Raw genomic sequence first — 19746 nt, forward strand, 5'->3', positions numbered from 1 at the left:
GGTACCTCAGTTTATATCTCAACACCTTTCTTCTGAGCTTTGGGCTTATATCTGCAACTCTTCCTTTATATATATATTTCAGGGATTTAAAAGATCCAGGAGGTAGCTCTTGATTTTCATCCCTTGGGCCCCAAATCTGTTCTTTGCCTAATTTACCCCGCTTCAGTAAGTGGCCCTCCTGTTTTCCCAGTTACTTAAATCTATTAGATGTCGTTTTCGATTTTCCCTTTCCCTGTCTCCCTCACCTCCAGTGTGTCAGCAAGTTGTAGTGTCCTACCTCTGGAATCATTGTCCCATCTCTGTAGATGAAGCCGCGGTCACACACTGCAACCCGCTGCCTGTTTTGCAAGTAGAGCTTTATCGGGACACAGCCACGGGCATTCATTTACCCATCGTGCGCGGCTCTTTTCATGTTGCAGAGATCGGAGTTGAGTAGTTGCAACAGAGATTTCCCCTATGACCCACAGGCCTGAAACATTTACTGTTTGTCCCTTTAGGAAAAAGTGTGCTGACCTCTGATCTAAGCAGTAATCCCTTGCCTGGACAAGTGCGGTGGATACTTCCTTCTCGCTGACCTCCCTACTTCAATCTCACAGGAGTCAAAATGATCTTTTAAAATGATCTTTGAAAAACGTGGAACAGATAATGTGATGATCTTGCTTAGAACCTTCTAATGGCATTCCACTGCTCTTAGAATAAAATGAATTCTTCCCGTGTCCTGTATGGGCTTGTGTGATCTTGGCCCATCCTCTCTGGCCTGATGTTACGCCGTCCTCCTACTCACAGAGTTCTGGTCACAGCAGCTTCCTTGCTGTTTTTGGAACAATCCAAGCCATTTCCATCCTCTGGGCATTTATGCTTGTTCCGTGCATGAAACATTCTCACCACCACCCCCCACCTCGATGTCTGATTCCTTCTTTCCCTTCAGGCCCTACCTCCTGGTGGCCTTCTCTGGTCATCCTGTCTAAGGTTGCTCCCTTCACTGCAGAGCAGGACGCCTCTCACTGGGAGCCCCCTTGTTCCTGGTCCAGTGCCTGTCACAGTGTAACTGCCAAACCAAAATGCGCTGAAAGGACAGTGAGAGAATGAGTGAATGGAGTGAACGAACAGACAAGGACATTTCAAAATCATTTGCTTTTTCCATTGATTTTTTTGAGCTGTAGTTAAATATAAGTCTTTCCTGAGTCTTTCAGACTCTTCGGTTTGTTTAAAAATTTTTTTCTGTTAAACAGTTAACTCCTGCTAATGCACTTTTTAAAAAATTATGTTCAGGAATTCCATACTTAAACCAGGAAGAAGAAAGACAGTTACGAGAGCAGTACGACGAGAAACGTTCACAGTCCAATGGGGCAGGCGCTCTGTCATATGTTTCTCCAAACACGTCCAAGTGTCCCGTGTCGATTCCTGAGGATCAGAAGAAGTTTATTGACCAAGTGGTGTAAGTTCCTAAGCTGAAACCAAATGCACATTGTGTCGTGTGTGTTGGGACAGGACTGACATCTGGATCTCAGGTGTAGCTGGTGCCACTTACATGAGGTGCACACACAGGTGTCATGTTGTGAGTGGCAGGATTTAACTGTGGCGGATCTGAGTCTGTCTAACAACTGGAGATGTAAATCAGGTTCTGTGTACTGTACTTAGACTTCCCGTGTGTCACCAGGCAAGAGGCTATCTTGGCAAGTGGGCAGACCTCCTGTGTGGACTAAAGCCCTAACAGCCCCTGTCTACTTTCCCTGAAGGCAGGGGAATGACACAGGCCCATGCAGATGTTTGCAGCATATCTATTTTTTTTCTCTTGCGGGGAAGCTTCTGACAAGCAAATGTGCCATTAGAGGATTGCCTGGTATTGCTCAGTTTCATTATCAGTATAACTGCTTTACTAGAAAAGTAAAAAAGTAAATCACTTGTACTGATGAATCCTTGAGAAATTGTCACTAATTTGTTAACAACAACAACAAAAAGAGTATGCCAAAATATTTTTTCTTTTAAGTCTTACTGAGCTAAAAAGTTATAATGAGATTTAGTAAAATTACACTGGCATTTGTTCTTATATTTAGATTACTTCTGAGTATAATTATTCTGTTGGTTGATGACTTCATTCCTTAATGGTATTGATGGTCTTGTTTCCACTCTTAATTCCTCAGAGAGAAAATAGAAGATTTGTTACAAAGTGAAGAAAACAAGAACTTGGATTTAGAGCCATGTACTGGGTTAGTTGCCCTGAATGTTTTCACAGCTTCTTTTTTTGGAAAGGTAGATGATTTCTGGCATGTGCCCCATTAGTCTTTTAAAAACACGTTCATAAAAAGTCTTCTTATTCTAGGTGTATTCCCCAGAGTTAAGCACTAACTTTAGCATTAACACAGTGGGGACCATATTGAGACACTGAGTGAGTGCTTTGTCCCGTCCTGGGGGTGGAGGAGGTGGGGAGAAAAGTGTTGTGCAACTTTGCTTTAAGTTATGCTCAAGTGGCATAACTTGTACGAGGGGTGCTTGATACATAAAGGTTTCTGAAGAGCAGAAGTCACTGCTCCTTTTATCCTTCTAATTTCCCTCTGCAGTTAAAAAAAAAAAAATCAATGTTTCAAAGAGTCAGTAACGTAAACAGCCTGCTTTCCTTTTCCTTTGTGATTAGCTTCCCAAAAGTGTTTTAAATGCATCTGTCAACTTAAAATTCTCTCTATAGAGCCATGGAAGTAATACTTTCGTTAGACAAGAACTTCTACCTCTTCTATAAAAGCAGTGTAATAATAATCATAAAGAACATTTTGATGAAGGAAAGTGGTGAGGAATCCTCCCACCTCAAACATTCTACCTGTTTTTGTTTACATATTACTTGTTACTTCTAATGAAGTCTCTTTTAAAAATTAAATGTCTTTCCTAACCAGTGCTTGATCAGTTTAATTTTCTTTTAAAGAGCCCAAATCAATATCTTTTCATTTGTTTTTATAGGTTCCAAAGAAAACTAATTTATCAGACTTTGAGCTGGAAGTAAGTGTTTATATTATATGGGAGAGCTCTGTGAGGGACCCAGGATTTAAAAACTAAATGTAATTTTTTTTTCTCTTATTTCATTTTTTGACATTCTGCAGTTCTTGGTGATTTGACCATACCGTGTTCTTGGGCAGTGCTTTATTTTATTATTTCCTCCTAATTTCTTAAGTTGGATACCTACTTCACTGATTTCCTTTGTTATTACTTCTTAGTAGATACTATAAAGCCTTTAAATTTTTCTTTTAACTATCACTTTGGCCTATCTGTTAACTTTTGGATGTGTAGTGTTTTTGTTCTTTGAAGGTATACGATAAAGACTTGGTTTTAAGATCTGGGAAGTACTAAGGTGAATTCTTTATCTAGGTTAGATCACAGGAGGGTTTCAGGAGGTCTGTGAGTCCCCTGAAACAGTATCCAAAATTTTGTATGTAAATTTTCCAAAGGTGTTTCCATTGGTGGCATTGCATTTTCAAGTGGCTCTCTAACCCTCAAATTGAATATGAGGATTGGGCAGATGGATGTTTGCATCTGACTCTGTTTGAGGTTCTTTTTCTTTCGTTAGAATCTGCCAGGGGCATGTACACTGGGAATTTACTTTGATCAAAATAGGAAAAGGGCCATTGTCGTTTGACCAGGCTCCTTTCCTCTCATGTTATCCTTACAACGTACTCCATCCGGGTTCCAGACTCCTCTCCTTGGCAGATGCCAACTACTATGCAGATTACAACAGAGATATTCTTCTCAGACCTCCCCTGTGTATGCCCCATACCTTCTAAAAAGACTTTCAAGATTTCACTTAGGAAGTAAGCATTGTTATATTTAGAAGCAAGACTTGACTCTGTGGTAATGAGCTGACTGTATTATGGGCTGCATGACATTTCAGAAAATGCCTAAGTTGTAAAAAAAATTAATTTGAAATCAAATACACTCCTGTGTTTTAAGAGCAGAGGTAAGGAAACATTTAGCACCTGAAATATTATGGAATAGTTTACTCTAAAGTCTTCCTTGGAGTAATACTTACTTCCTATTTAATAAAACTTATGTAATTAAGTTATAGCTGTATCATTGCTTTTAAAACACTCAGGGTTTTAGCTGTCATTGTCTCATCTACTGATGTCATGATTTTTTTCCTTTCTTTTTAGGTATCCCAAAGGCATTCATGTTGAGACTTTAGAAACTGAAAAGGTAACCCCAAGAATTGTCCAAGGCCAGCGTTAAACACATTACACCCCATGCAACGATATGCAAATGTGAAATGCAGTTGATAAAATTGATAGGTTGGAAATCAGGGCTTACTTCCTGGCTCTGCTTCATATGAGCTGGGTGGCTCTGGGCAAGTCGTTTCACCCTTCAAGCCTCGTTTTCCTCATTTGTATGTTGGGCCTGAGCGTGGTGCTGATGACCTGTACTATCTCAACAGCTTTTTAAAAAGTAGTGATCAAGTAGATAAACAGAAGTGAACATCCTCTGTACACTTGAAAGTACGCAAATGTTAGTACGTGTTCTTATTATCACAGGAAGCTGCAATGGTATGCATGTAATAATCACTTCCTATTATGTGGGCCGGTAAAATTAAATTTTAGAATCTGGGGCATAAGCATAGCTCTCATCATGTACTCCCAGGGTGCACGTATGAAACTGTTGTGGGTACTGGTGGGCTGATGGTGGATTCCTTTTGCAGAATTTTAGAATTTAATTCTTATTCTTAAGTCAGATGTCTAATTAAATAAGAGATTAGGTAAATTAAAAAATCTTGCCAGAAGATAAATCTCAAACTTTGACATAAGAGGTTTTGTGGTGTGTTTGATACAAAATGCAATATATGAGAAAGAAGGTGCTAGTTATCTGACAAGTTATCGGAAAATCCGGGATTTTTTTTCTTAGTTAATGAAATACGATATAGAAACTTTTTTATTGAGGTATAGTTGATTTACAGTATTATTTTAGTTTCAGGTGTACAACAGTGATTCAGTATTGTTACAGGGTATATAGAAATTGTATTATAAAACCAGCCATTTAGGAATTTAGTTCAAATGCAGCATCTTAGTGTTCATTATGGTGTGTCTTCTCACAGTCTGTTGATACTTTTCACTGACATCTGTTGAGCGAATTAATAAATAAGCCACGGGAAAAATGTCTTGGAAACACAGAGGTGGAATTTTGGTGTGTAAAGCATGAACTCAACTCCTGGTGTCATTTGAAAATGCTTTCAGTGTGTTTAGCCCATGAAAGACTGTGCAGTGACAAAAATCGTAACTTCTAATGGTAGCAGAATCTGCATTGTTGAAGAGGGGAGGGCAGAAGCTTCCAGAAAATTGTGTATCTGCTTTATGTCTTCTAGAAAGAGCGCTATATCGTTATCAGCAAAGTAGATGAAGAGGAACGCAAGAGAAGAGAGCAACAGAAACAGGCCAAGGAACAGGTGAGGGAGTTACATTCATTTCCTCTGGGTGAGAATTGGCAACAGAGTTGTAGGTCCTCTGTTGGATTCGGTGTAATGGATACTCTTCTACCATAGAAGATTTGAATTGGTAGCAAAACCTAGAAGAGAATGAGGGGAACTTAAGGGTTGAGTGTTCAGATGTAGCCAACAAAGTGAGGCTGACATCATGGTTGACCAGTCTTCATTCATGTGAAGCAGCCTTGGGGAAGGTATGAGTGATTACCATTCAGATTGTGTGTCACTGAGCTTCCCTGCCCATTAACTGACATCACTGTGTCTAACTTCAGGCGCAGTTGCTAGTTTTCCTAAAACAAAGTTTATAAAAGATAGGATTCGACAGATGAGGATGACGTGGTCATGCTTGCATTGTTGGGACATCACCCTGGCTGCTACCTGGAGAATGGATTTGAGTGAGTCAGACTGGAGGCGTGGAGACTGGTTAAGCTGCCGAGTAACCTGCTGAGAGATGGCGCTGCCCTGGAACAGGATTGCTAGTAGCAATTTATGGAAATACTTAGGAAGGTAGAATCAGAGGAGTTTGTGATTGGATGTGGGTGGTGAAAGGAAGGGAGAAAAAGGAGGATGTTCAAGCCAGAAATTGGAACAGCTGGGTAGACTGATGTCAGTCCACTCACGTGGGGCTAGAGTGGCACTGGTAGGGGGATACCCATGGAGGGGATAGGAGTGGGTGTGGGTGAGGATTGGGGGATGCTCAGCACACATAAAGCAGGACCAAATCAGACTCATTCAGCCAGGAAAGACACCATAGGCCACTGTCAGATTTAGACAGTTTATTACTTAGGTAGAGAAGGCAGGTCAGCCAGAGGTGCCAGCTGTGTGTAGTCCTTGTCCTAAAAAGGCAACAGTGAAACAAAAAGGGCCAGGTGACTGCAGTGTGAGTTGTGGGTACCCCATTACTGAGGGGCTGACTCTAAGCTCAGTGCTTTTATACTCTGTAGCACGATTTTGAAAAGGTAGTGTGGCCGAAAGCCCTGTGCCTCATCAGAACGTGGGAGGCGGTGAGAAACTGTCTCACCTCCGAGGAGAGAGAGGGAGGCAGGTGGGAGATGGCCTCATAGCAGCTCCTTACAAGCCTCTGCCTCCCATCCTCTCCTGGGTGTTCCACCGAGATGCAGGTTAGTTATGTCTCAAGCCTATTTGCAAATGTGCGAGGTCACCAGGGCACCACAGCACCACAGCAGAGCTGTCTACCTGCAGTGCTTATATTTTACTTTTGACCTTATGAGGTTCTGGAGGTGTTTGGGACATCCGAGGACTGGTGTCCTGTTGGCAGATTGTCGCGCTGGAGCGCAGAGGAGGGGTGAGGGTTGGACTTGGTTGTCGTTGGCAGAGAGACTGGGACTGAATGAGAACACCTCTAGTGTGAGAAACAGGAAGAGGGCCCAGGGTTGGATCCTGAAGACTGCCGGCGTCTAAGTGATACACAGAAGTAGAAAAATGTGTCAGGAGATTATTGTTGACCCAGCAGCCGAGGGAAGAGTGTTCGAAGCAGGGGATGTTGATCGTGTCTGATGCTCCAGAGAAGTAGGATAAGGACTGAGATGTGGCCGTTGGGTTTAGCCTTGGGAGTAGGTTTTTTTCTTCTTTTCTTTCTTTTTAAAATATTATTTAAAATTTTAAAAAAAATTTAATTGCAGTAAAATATGTAGCATAAACTTTTACCATTTTAGCCATTTTTAAGTCTACGGTTCTGTACTGTTAAATACATTCACATTGTACAGTCATCACCGCCATCTCCAGAGCTCTTTTCATCCTGCAGAATGGAAACTCTGTACCCATTAGACAGTAACTCCCCGTTCCCCCAGCGCCAGCCCCTGGCGACCACCATTCTGCTTTCTGTCTCTGAATCTTGACTGCTCCAGGTGCCTCGTATCAGTAGAGTCATATGGTGTTTGTCATTTTGTTACTGGCTTAGTTCACTCTTCATAATGTCTTTTAGGTTCATCTGTATTGTAGCATGTCAGATTTCCTTTCTTTTTAAGGCTGAATAATATCCCATATACCACATTTTGTTTATCCATTTATCTGTTGATGGGCACTTATGTTACTTCTGCCTTTTTTTTTTTTTTTTACTTCTGCCTTTTGGTTTTTGTGACTAATGCTACTCTGAACATGGGTGTGCAAGTATCTCTCTGAGTCCTTGCTTTCAGTTCTTTGAGGTCTGTGCCCAGGATTGGAATTGCTGGGTCAGATGGTAATTCCATTTTTAGTTTTTTGAAGGACTGCCACACTGTTTTCCACAGTGACTGCACCCTCACAAGTGTTCCAATTTCTCCACATCCCTGCCAACACTTGTTAGACTGAGAGTAGTTTAAAGAGGTGAGCAGTTTCAGTGCGGGGGAAGGTGGATTGCAGAGGGCTAGCAGGTACCTGGGAGTTAAACTGGATCTCATGAGTGGAGTGGTCTTTACGTAATTTAGCTGTGAAGAGACAAGAGGATAGTGGCTGTGTGGAGCTTAAGAGTTAAGGAAGGGGTTTCAAGATAGGAGAGAAATTGAGCCTATTTAAGCACTATTGGGAAGAAAACAGGAGAGAAGAAATGGAATGAGAATGAGTCTCAGTGCTGTGCTATAAAATTTTATAAAATTGCATTTGACCAGCTAAAAAAAAAATCAGAGAATGCTCCATTTGCCAGCCAACTGGATGGGTCTCCTCGGCATTTAATGCAGTATTGAATTTGACCAGCAGGTGGCAGCTTTTAAAAGTTTGTTTAAGGCAGCTTGATAGACTTAGCAGTTTCAACCGATGATGGGAAGTGATAGGTAAATGCTAGCACTGTTATTTTCTAACTGATGGATAACTGGCCACTTGCTCATTCCACTTTCTAAAACAGAAGAGAGATATGTGGGTAGATCATTTCAGATACAGTTGTTTGGCACAGAAAACTAAAGCGATACAAAATGTCAGTGCTTTTTTGTGTGTGTCTTGATTTTAACCTGCTCAAATAAAGAATATGTGCATGTCAATAGGGTTTTGTTTTGTTTTGTTTTTAAATTAGGAAGAACTGAATGATGCTGTGGGATTTTCTAGAGTCATCCATGCCATTGCTAATTCGGTAAGTGTACCAGACTTTTTAACTAACTTCCTGAATATGATATTTAAGGTGAAATCCTTAGTTATCGTTGCAAATTAACTATCTGGTCACATTTGGAATGTTTACCTGGTCTGGAGGGAGAAGCTAGAACCTCATAAAGACAGATGGTTGTTATAATGCACTAAGTGTAACATCATATTTGCTGAATTATATCCAAACCATTTTTTCAAAAAGCATTTCTTGCAAAATGCAGAGGAGGATTATAGCTTGATGGCTTTATGTGGCTCCATGAAACTGGTGTTCATTACTGTCAAAACCAATAAGTAGAATAACAAACTAGAGAAGATGAGGAGAAACAATCCAGTGTTTGAGGTGTTTTATTCCTTAATTAGGAGAATCTAGAGGATTAAAAAAATTTGTGTTGAGTTCTTCTGCATAAGTGAACTGTATATCTCATAGCCTTAATAACATTTGATAGATACATTTTTAAAATGTGTCAAAGCATTTGTGTAAATGTGCTGGAGGGTTTTGTGACAGACATGACAGACATTTTTCTTTGTTTTGTAAGTCCTTTCGGAAAAGAGGCATTCACCTCTTGCACAGATAAACTGGGTCTTGCTGCTGGTTGTTTTGTGAATGACACATCCAAGTCAGACAGCTTGCTTGGATGCTAACTTGCCTGGAGTCTGAGACTTTCTTTTCTTTGAGTCGTTGGTCTAGGGAGAAGGAGTCATCGTGTCTCTTAGATGCTGAGCTTGGCACCAGGGAAGCTTTAAGGCCATGCTCTGGGAGTTCGTGGTTGTCTCTCCACTAGGTGCAGACTTGTCAAACAGGAGCACCTGAGGGGAGGCGCCTCAGCTGGGGTGAAGCGGAAGTTAGAGAGCTCCTGTGAAGGAGGAGGGCTGGCTCCCTGGGATCTCTTTCCCTAAAGTGAGTGAGGCCATTGGAACAAATAGAAAGTTGGATGAGCCTGGAGGAAAACAAAAGTGTGAATCTCTCCAGAAGTGGCCAAGATACCAGATATCCCTGAAATCGGAGAGGAGCTTCTAATCACGTTTGCTCACAGTGTTCACGGTTAGCCGTCAGGCTTCAGCTGGTGGTTGATCTGACTGAGACTGTCCCTTAAATACCGAGGTGGGGGATGTCAGCTGGCTTTGAGCTCTCTTTGGCCACCATGATAGTTAGGTGGCTTTTCCAAGACTGGGACATTTGTTGCCTTGTACAAATTCAAATACCTTAGCTTGCTGTGCCTCTGTTTGTTTTTCCTCTCTGTTGTCTTTCTTCTGCAGAGTAATTCACAGTATGTTGCTGACCATTGGTAGTTCACATCACAAAGCGTGCTGTGAGAAAAGCCCTGTTTATTAGTGATCCAGACATTTACAGTTTTAAAGTCACATGCCTTAAAAATACTACCATAGTAAGCTCTATAAAGCCAGTGAACAGTAAACACTCTTCATATCGGACTAAATTCTTGTCCGTCATTCTTAGTGTAGTAGATCTGTTTTCCCTAGTTTTAAAAAACTTTGTGTTAATTTTTCACCCACGGAAAAGTTGCAAAACTGGTACAAAATTTCCATGTATGCCTCACCCAGCTACCCTAATTTTAATATCTACATAATCATACGATTGTCAGAACCAGGAAGTTAACATTGGTACAGTCTTGTGAATTTCACCCATTTTCCCTCTAAGTCCCTTTTCTGTTCCTGGTTCCGTCTAGGATCCCACATTGCACTCACTTGTTATTTCTCCTTAGTCTTACACAGTCTGTAACTTTCTTCGTCTTTTATAACCCTGATCTTTTTGAAAGAGCACTGATTATGACTCTGTCACATGTCTCTCAGTTTGGGTTTGCCTGACCTCTTCTTGTGATTGGATCGAGGATACGCCTTTTGGGCAGGAAGGCTGCAGAAAGGGCGGTTCGTGGTGTTGACCCTGATTGCTTGGTCAAGGCGTGTCTGCTGGATTTGTGCACTGTAAAGTTACTGTTCCCCCCTTTGTGATTAATAAATATTTTGGGGAACACACTTTGAGGTGATGATAATCCTGTTTTTTTCTCCCAACTTTTGCCTGCTCACCTAGTGCCTATCTATTGGTGCATCTTGCCTGCAGCCATGATCACTGTGGAGTTCTAGGGATGGGTCTCCCTCTTCGTTTCTCCATTTTTTCTTGGAATTCTATCAGGAAGAGCTGTCCCTGCTCCCCTGTTTGTTTGTTTATTTATTTTGGACTCAGGGAAGTTTATTTTATTCTCTAGATCTTGATCTAGTATTTTCATCGTTTATTTGTTGCTCAGATTGTACCACCTTGACCATTGGAGCTTCTTCAGGTTGGCTCCTGGGTCCTGGGAACCAGCCCCATCCTTTTCTGAGCACCTCCTTCCTTTCTCACATCACAAGATGTTCCAGACTGATCTTATGTTTTCCCTGCCTCAGCTCTGGAATCAGCGACTTCTCCAAGGAGTCCTGGTCCCTTTTCTTGGAGAATGGTGTTTAAAAATCAAGATCGGGTGCTGGGCCACTGCTGTGCCATTAACTGCTTCCAGTTCCCCTTGCTGGGCAGAGTTAAGAATGTTACATGTGTGCAACCTTGCATATTGATACTTCTGTGTCTGACATACGTGTATATAAAACAATGTGCCTTTATACTGATATACCTCAGATTCCAGTCCAGTCCCACAGAGTTTTTCAGCCCACTCTCTTTTCTTATTTGTAACTTTTTTTCCTCCAACATTGGGAAATACAATTCTTATTATTTACTGTTTTCATAATGAGTCCTGTTTCTTCCCAGCCTCCTTCCGTGTGGTTAAGAGATTCATTTATAACACAGTTGGGGTCGTCTTGTAGGGTTTGTATTCCTTTTTGGGTTCCTTCCACACCTGCTGTATGGTTTCAGTCAGTACTTGGTGTTTCAGCATCGTGTAGATATTCAAGATGTACCCAAACACTGAACCACAAGGACGGCTGGTCTCTCTATTGGATTTGGGAGATATTGTGTAGAATTATTTATTTCAAAAAGTTATGTTTAGCCCTATAAGTCAAGGAGTGTTATTCTGAAGGTCCACTGGGACATAGTATAAACCTCCACTGTCATGACCAAATGCTTTATGTTAAAAATGGTGTCACCTGGCTAGTTAAGGCCAAAGCTGATGTTCCATTTTGGTAGTTTAATTTTTTACCAAAATTGACTAACTTATTGCACATATATTGTACCTAGCTGGTTGAAAAGCAGTGAATTTCATTGGAAAAGGTATTTAAGGACATGCCCCATGAATTTTGACATACATGATGAAGGAAACGAAAATTCTTTCTGTTTAATATAATTAGAAATTAGTTATTTTCACCTCTTAGTATTGTTATGAATGTTATCTTTTAAAAATAAATGAGTGTTTTAAAGAATGCACTCCTAAAATAGATATTTGGAGTTTGTTCACAAATTATTCAACAGTTCAAGGTACTTAGCATTTTCGGTTACTTTTCTGAGCTCGTCAATGAAAATTTTACTATTTCTGATTCTTGAGGGTGGCAAGAGGAATAAAAATCAATCAAATGAAATCATTTGGAGCTTTTACTTTGCATTCTGGGTTTAACACCGGAAGAGGGATGAAGCCAGCCCAAATTTCTTTATTTGCATATCTTTATATATTTTTTAATAGTGAAAAGTAAGTTTAGTACAGAATCCTCATGGAAGTGAACCATACCCCAATGTAATTTTGTACCAAGAAGTCTTTTCCTAACTGTGACTCTCTTTAGGGAAAACTTGTCATTGGGCACAACATGCTTTTGGATGTCATGCACACCATTCATCAGTTCTACTGCCCTCTGCCTGCGGTAAGTGACTTGTCAGCCTGTGTTGTAAAATTTCTGACTCTTTCTAACTGAGAGATTGTTCTCTGCTGGGGTGCTGTTTCCTTGTCTGCAGCATGTTCCCAGAGAGACAGTCTCCTGCACTTGGTTGTACATTTTTAAAGAGGTGTCCCTAGGCCATTTTAAGGGATCTTCGGTCATCTGCCATTACCCGAGTAAGGTTAAACGTTGATTTCCCCTTGATGCCAGCGGTTTGCTCACTCAGTGCCGGCAGGCGTTCCTGGGCCATAGGTGTGGTCTCATAGTTTAACATTGCTGACATTAGACATTGCAGGGCTGTTGAAGGTGGGAAGTGCTGGAGGTCATCTGGTCCGTATCAGGTCAGCAGAATTCTTGGTTACCTCTTGTGAGGCTGCTTCCTGACCAAGGTCTCTGTTGACTCTGGTGTTGTTTTTACTCTTGGAGCCAAGCCATCTCAGTGCACCAAAGCACAAGCTTTGGGAAAGGGGCTTCTCTGCCGTCTCTTCCTCTTCTGCTCCCTGACTGCATGTGGCCTCATTTCATCTGCCCCTCATTACTCTGTCCTCCCTTCTCCTTTATTTTCTCTCCATGTTTTCTGTCCTTTAGTGATCTCACCCATCTTCAGGACTTCAGCTGAAGACACCGACATCTTTATCTCCAGCTGGGATCTCTCCTCAGATCCAGGTACACACTTCACACTGGACACTATACGTCTCTACCTGGATAGCCTTCAGACTGAGTGGTGTTTAAAATTCACATGTCACCAATGAGATGTGTAGCTTACACCACCTTTCTTTCCTTTGGTCTCCAAACCAGTTCTTTCTCCCAATTCCTTTGCTATAAATAATGTCCAGTCACCAATACTATTTTTAACATCAGTTTTGACTCTCTGTCTGTCCCCCAGTCTGGCCAGTTGCAAAATCCTGGAGATTTTGTCTCCAGGCTGTCTCTCACATCTGGATTCTTTTCATTTCAAGTAGCAAGGAGCCTTATTTCTCATCCTGAGTTTAGCGAACTCCAGGCAGGATTCCCTGTCTCACCTTCAGCCCATCTTTTAAACCAGAGGTGAGCAAACTTTTTTTTTTCATAAAGGGCCAGGTAGTGAAATATTTGGGGCTTTCCAGGCTGGACAGTCTCTGTCAGGACTCTCAACACTGCCATTGCAGCTTGAAAACTGCCCTAGAATGCAGTGTGGCTTTGTTCCACTAAAACTTTATTTAAAAAAATAGATGGTGGACCAGGTTTGGCCTACAGGCCAGAGTTTGCCAACCCTCGCTTTAAACGGCCACCAGATTCATCTCTTATGACTTCGGGACTCAATGGTATCTAGGATTCAGTGTCATTTATACATCTGCAAAACCTCAGTTACTTCGCGTTTCTTACAGGACACTGTTGCGTCACCATCTTGATTTTCTTTGGAAAAGTCCAACGCAGCCCAGTTCTGAATACAGTGGGTCTGTCTCTTCCCTTGTCCTATTTGTGCAACCTTAAGGTTGTCCCTCTGTCACCATCTGGGACTCAGAGGCATCATAGTTGTGAGTCTCAAAACAAACATGATGGGTGTGAACTTGCATTGTATAAATCTAAAGACCAAATGTTAATTTCAGATCAACCACTCCTTATTGGCCGAATAGTGGCAGCCTCTATCTCGACTTTTTGACCTTTAAAGCAGTGAAGTTATCAATAAAGAAGGAGGAAAGTGTATTTAATATCATGTTTATACGTGTTCTGAACACCAAACAGAGCTGGGCACATAGGAGACATTAAATATTGATTTGACAAATGAGTATCTTCCGACTGTGCCAGTTTTATAATCTCCTGATGTATGGCTCTGTTCACATCACGGGTCGTGCTCAAAATTCTGAATTAATCCCACATTCTTTGTTTTTCTATACAGTCGATTCTTCTTAGCCTGGCACATGAAGCTTCCTGTGATCTGACCCAGCCTTCTTGTCTTGGTTTGTGCTGGTTTGACGAGTCTTGTCGTTTGTTACTGTTCTTATTCCCAGCCAGACTGGCTCATTTTTCCCCTGGGAAGCGTTTTGTGTTTCCACACGTCTGTGGTTTTGGTATATAATTTCCTCCAACATGAATTTTCTCTAGTTTTTCTCAGTGCTTGCTGTATATGGCTTTACCTGTCTTACCAAGGTCCCGCTTACACCTCTTCCGGGAAGCTTTCGCTGCCCACTCCCTTGCCCAGGAGGCCATCTTTCCTTCCTCTGAATTCCGCCAGAACTGCGTACCCCTTTTGTTGCATAAATTTTATCTCTACAGCTTACTCTGCTTTTCCTTCTAGGTGATTAGCTCCTTCGACAAGGAGTATAACCTTTTATTGTCTGTGTGCTTTGTATGTAAGCATTTAATAAATGTTGCCTTGAACGTAACTAGTTTTGAATCAAATCCTATTAGAAAGAGCATATGATATGCTGCAAGGTAGAAGGTAGGTTAGGATAAGTGATTTTATCCCTTGCTTTCTTACAAAGGCAGCCTGAGTGAGTCATTTAGCTTCTCTGTGTTATGTCATTGTCAGAGGGAGAAAATGGTTTTCTTCCATCTCCCTTTAGAAGAAGTGATGAGAATAAAGGAGAACACCTATTTAAAATGGTAGAACGTTTTCATACACTGGTATCAAATGTTGCATATAAAATTATACTCAAGAATCCATATTTTGGAGCAGGCTTTTAGGGGTGAGTCTCTTCTTAAAAGTCTCCTTGGTACTTCAGCATGACCTTTTAGAAGGCATTGGTCTGGAACTCTGCTATCTGCTGGCCCTGGAAGTTGCCATAACTCTTAATTTTCCTTGCTTGTGAGGCTTTGTAATGGTATTGAGGGATTACGGAGTCTTCATCGCGTTTTTGTTTGATTTAGCATGGAAACCACTTGTTCCTGTATTGTTCATTAATCTAATGATAGCCGTTGGAAAGCTGGTAAATATTTCGGGCTAGCTAAATACAGTCTGTATTTACAGGTTTGAAAAGCTAATCAGAAATGGCAGTTTCCTATGAAGCATGAATAACGCCACAGAGAAGTGTAGTTACGCAGGGGTCAGGAGTATGACTGCGCAGTGCACTGTGGCAATTACGCATGTAAATGAGTTAATTTAAAAGGAGCGCAGTCTCATTTCAGCGCTAGACTTCCTGATCAAATAAACTTGGGAAATGAATTGTCTAATTCAGGCACTTGCTATTGGTACCACTTTAGCAGTTTTCCGAGTCGTTAAAGAGAGAGTCATGTGTATTGGAAACTGTGTGTTTCAGTGCCCATTTTAAGCAATGTTTGAAAGATGTTCCATTAAAAGTATAACCTGGTTTACAGGGTGTCCACTTACTGCACGAACCATTTTATTTGAATAGCTCTACTAGTCCCCCTACTGTGGTGAGTTGTGTGATGCGGCTGTTGTTGACAGCTTTCTCCATACAGTGGAAACCTTTGTCCCCTCCTGTTTCAGCCATAACACGCTCAGATTTGTCTGTTTTGGTTATGCAGAAATTTAATATCAGGTCATATGATTCCCAGTATTCTAAAAAAGTAATTATTAACAAGAAATGGGCCTGATAGTTTAGCTTAAAGGGCTTGTGTAAGGTATCTGTGTTTGAGAAGAGAGCTGTGGAACTTGAAATATTTATGTTTTAAACATTGAGTGTGTTGATAAAATCATAACAGGGCATTCTCTTGTTTCTTAGGACTTAAATGAGTTTAAGGAGATGACAGCATGTGTTTTCCCCAGGTAAGCTTTCTTTGAGGATTTGTCTTTCATTTAAAACAGTCATCATGGCATCTAACACACATAGGTACACAGTAACTTACTAAAACCATTAGATCGTGATTACAGTCCAGTTTGCATAAGCTAGGAAATGGTGTAATAGTTCCGGCTTTGTGATGGTTTGCTTTTACCATTGATGATTGGTTTTGTTGTTAAAAGTTAAAAATCAAAATTTGAACTGACTGTGAAAATAGCAACTCTTCTTCCCTCATCCCACGTCCCGCTGTCTGAGGAACTGGTAAGGTCTTCTCGAGTTGGCGCTTACGTTTCCTGTGTGTCAGGTGAACCTTGTCACACTGACATGTCCAGTCGAGGGAATTCCGTTGAATGTTGGACACAGTTGAATGTATAGTTGGATATAGTTGATTATAACCAGTGGAGAGTGTTCTGTAGTCAAGTCAAGACTAGAGGATTTTTTCCCTTAACTTTAAGTCAGTGCCTTTACCCGTTAGTGTTTTCACGGTCAGCGTTGTGTCGCATGTCAGCCACTTGCAGCCCACAGAGCAAGGGTCAGAGCTCTAGGACCCGTGCAGCAGTCGCTCTTTCAGCCGGGCTATTTCTGTCCAGTTCACTAAAGTGCTCACATTTTGTGAGAAGGCACGAAGTTTGCATAATCAGTGCCTCTCTCTTTTTCTTGTAGTATTCCAATCTCTGAAACAGAATAGTAAGAAAACACAACGGCGTGAAACTACCAAATGCAGATTTTGACCCTCCAAGAACTTATGTCATACAGATCCGGGTAGCAGTAGGAGGTGGTCACGGCTCGGGAATGTGAGACCTGTGGCAGTGTTTGAACTGTGTAAAAACATACTCGGATATTTGACTTGCCCTCTCAGGGTGCAAGTAAATCTAGAACTTGTGCTCTGGGTATGGACTTTCCCACAGCCCCTTAGTGAGGTGCCCGTTGAGGGGACTGAGTCCTCAGTGTAACATAGAAGAGGTCAGACTGGCTAATGTGCTTATTAATTCCCCTGTCCACTTTTAAGACAATAAGCTATTCATTTGAGTAAAATACATTTTGAACATTGCTACATGTTTTGTTTACTTTATTAAAAATTCTTTTGTTTTTAGACTCTTGGATACTAAATTGATGGCCAGCACACAACCTTTTAAGGTATTTTTAAAACTTGAACTATTGCTGATAAACTATAGTTTGAAATTTTCTGAATTGCTACAAGAGCTTTGGAATTCTGTCTATTTAAATGTCATTTAAAAATACATCCAGGAGAGAGAGAGGGAGGGAAAGAAAGAAAAGAACAAAAAAGGGAAAGAGAAATTGGAGAAAGACTAAAAGTTAATGTATCAAAATGTGAACAGTTGTCTTTGGGTTGTTGTGTAATGTTTTTTTTTTCCTCCTTTATTCTTTCTGAATGTACATTTTTAATATTAAATTATATAATGTATTTTTGAATAGGTTACATACACATATTTCTCCATTTATTTTTATCTTGTATGTTTTGGATATATTTTATAATCAAGAGAATTCAGATAAAAGTATAATCATTTGCTACTTTCTGAAGTGACTTATATAACTGAGTGAAATGAATGCCAGAACAGTGCAGCTTTATGGCCAAAGGTCTGTAGATACTTAACACACCTGTAAAAACCTTTCATATGGCTATACTTTCCATATGGTGGAAATTAAACTTACTGTTTCTCTTTCACATTGAATAAACCACCCCTCTGTTTTTTTTTTTTAAAGAACACAAGGGGGCAGTATTAGGTGCTTTTTTTTGTTTGTTTGTCCTGGCATTGAGTGACTGTCTTTAGTACGTGTTACACTGAGATGATGAAGGCTTATAATTCACTGCTTCCGGTTTTCAGGATATCATTAACAACACATCCCTTGCGGAATTGGAAAAACGGTTAAAAGAGACACCTTTCAGCTCTCCTAAAGTTGGTAAGAATATACAATGATCCTGAAAAGCCCCAAACTCTTGGTAATAATTATAAACGTATATTGTAAAAGAAAGGTGAAACAGTTCTAGAAGCTACGTATATTGTACATTTATAGATTTTGGCTGAATTAACTTGCTCATTCCCTGTGTTAAAGTACTGTTTTCTGAATGAAGATGGTCTTCTGATCCTACATCTATTTCGTATGGGTAGGATTGGGTAGACTGTTCCCTGAGAAGTTGAGCAATTGAAGTTTCAGGGCTCTTCTTTCCTAATGCTTGGCATGTGCCGAAAACTTTATGTGTCTTTCTTTTTATGGTGCATTGATTAAGCAGAGACAAAGAGCTGGTGATTAATTGTCAGGAGTAGAGTGAAAATATACTTTTTGTCTCAGGAAAGCCTAGAAACTGGATTTACAGATGAGAAAGGAGAGTTTCTACCCCTGCCTCCTTCAGAAGTGGCTTTGGTGGGAAACAGCAGCCGTGAGGAAAACCAGAATGGGGAGGAATGTTTCTTGGGGGCAGAGAAGTTTTGCCATGTCTGGCCATGGCCCCGGCCCAGGTATCTGGTGAACCTTCCAGGTGTTACTTCCTTGGTTCCTCTTGGCCTAGTTGTGCTGCTGATACTGTAATTAGCATTCCATTAGCTGTGGCCTGCAGACTTCCCGAGACATTGAAGGTAGGACTGATGGTTCAGAAATTGACAATGGAAGGTGCTGAAGCAGCCAAGGTTATAGTTATTTGCTTCCCTTTCTAGAATAGTCCAAAAAAGGAATTAAGGAAAAGGCAGGGCGGGGATGAGGGTGTGTGGAAACTTAGACCTTTTCTATAGCAATATAATAGAAATGATTGATTTTGGAAAATATGTTTTTCAGCTGGTGGTAGAGTAGAAGATAATTCTTAGTTGGCTATCCTGTTAAAAGACGTTTTTTAAGTTTAAAATCTAATATTTGATACTTATAGAGGTTAAAGAATTCTTGCTTAAAGAGCGTTGTATTGACGTAAGAACAATTATAGCCTTTTCATGATTAATTTCCACTCATTCTTTTGATTCTGATTTTTTGATACTTATTTCCAGAATGGTTCTAGGAAATATTTATTTATGAGTTACAGTTTTCTCCTATTAATTCCATATAATATTCTTGTAGAGAATTTACTCTAAAGCAGGTTTCTCTTCTTAGACCTCATTCTCTCAGAATCAGTGTATTATCAGCGTGACCAAAGAATCATGTTATAAAATGGTCTCTCCTATGAAGTGTCCCCATGTTCCAAGGGCAGCATTATAGCAAATTCTGATCTATTTTTGGACTTAGTTGTGCTTTCATCTTTAGATCTGTAAGCTTGGAGACATAGTAAGGGACATTCAGCTTCCAGTGTCGGCTGGAGTCTTTTGCTTTTGGCGAGAGTTGATAGATAACAATTACAGAGCATTTGCCCTGTACCAAGCACTGTGTAAGAGCTTTACTTCCATTGGCTCATTTGGTCCTCACAAAAACCTAGTGAGGGAGCTTTGATTGTCATCTCCCTCCTTCCAAAATGGAGGCCCAGAGGCTAAGTGACTGACCCAAGATCACAAAGCGGATAAATGGTGGAGCAGAGATTCAAACTCAGACAGTGGGACAACAGAAGCCATGCTATTAATTATTAGTCTGAAGTACCTCTTGTATCCCAGTCGTTGTCACAGAGCAAGCTTGCAAGGCTGTAAATAGCACCCACCAGTATGGCTTGAGGAGAACTGTGGCTGAGTCTTTGTTAATGTAGCTGAGGCATTC

The 19746-nt window shown here is 40.8% G+C and overlaps 1 protein-coding gene across 7 annotated transcripts in view; it reads left to right on the forward strand.

Moving 5' to 3' along the window:
* PARN (poly(A)-specific ribonuclease) overlaps positions 1-19746 on the forward strand; it is a 148640-nt gene that overhangs the window by 16549 nt on the left and 112345 nt on the right. For all 7 annotated transcript variants that reach the window (XM_014554529.2, XM_032460999.1, XM_032460996.1 and 4 more), the window contains 10 exons: positions 1273-1438; positions 2145-2210; positions 2953-2991; positions 4137-4179; positions 5336-5416; positions 8457-8513; positions 12242-12319; positions 16000-16043; positions 17151-17193; positions 17904-17979. In XM_014554529.2, coding sequence (XP_014410015.1) covers positions 1273-1438; positions 2145-2210; positions 2953-2991; positions 4137-4179; positions 5336-5416; positions 8457-8513; positions 12242-12319; positions 16000-16043; positions 17151-17193; positions 17904-17979 — 693 coding nt within the window. The remainder of the gene's footprint in view (positions 1-1272; positions 1439-2144; positions 2211-2952; positions 2992-4136; positions 4180-5335; positions 5417-8456; positions 8514-12241; positions 12320-15999; positions 16044-17150; positions 17194-17903; positions 17980-19746) is intronic.

The sequence above is a fragment of the Camelus ferus genome, chromosome 18, assembly GCF_009834535.1.
Source record: "Camelus ferus isolate YT-003-E chromosome 18, BCGSAC_Cfer_1.0, whole genome shotgun sequence".
Lineage (NCBI taxonomy): Eukaryota > Metazoa > Chordata > Mammalia > Artiodactyla > Camelidae > Camelus > Camelus ferus.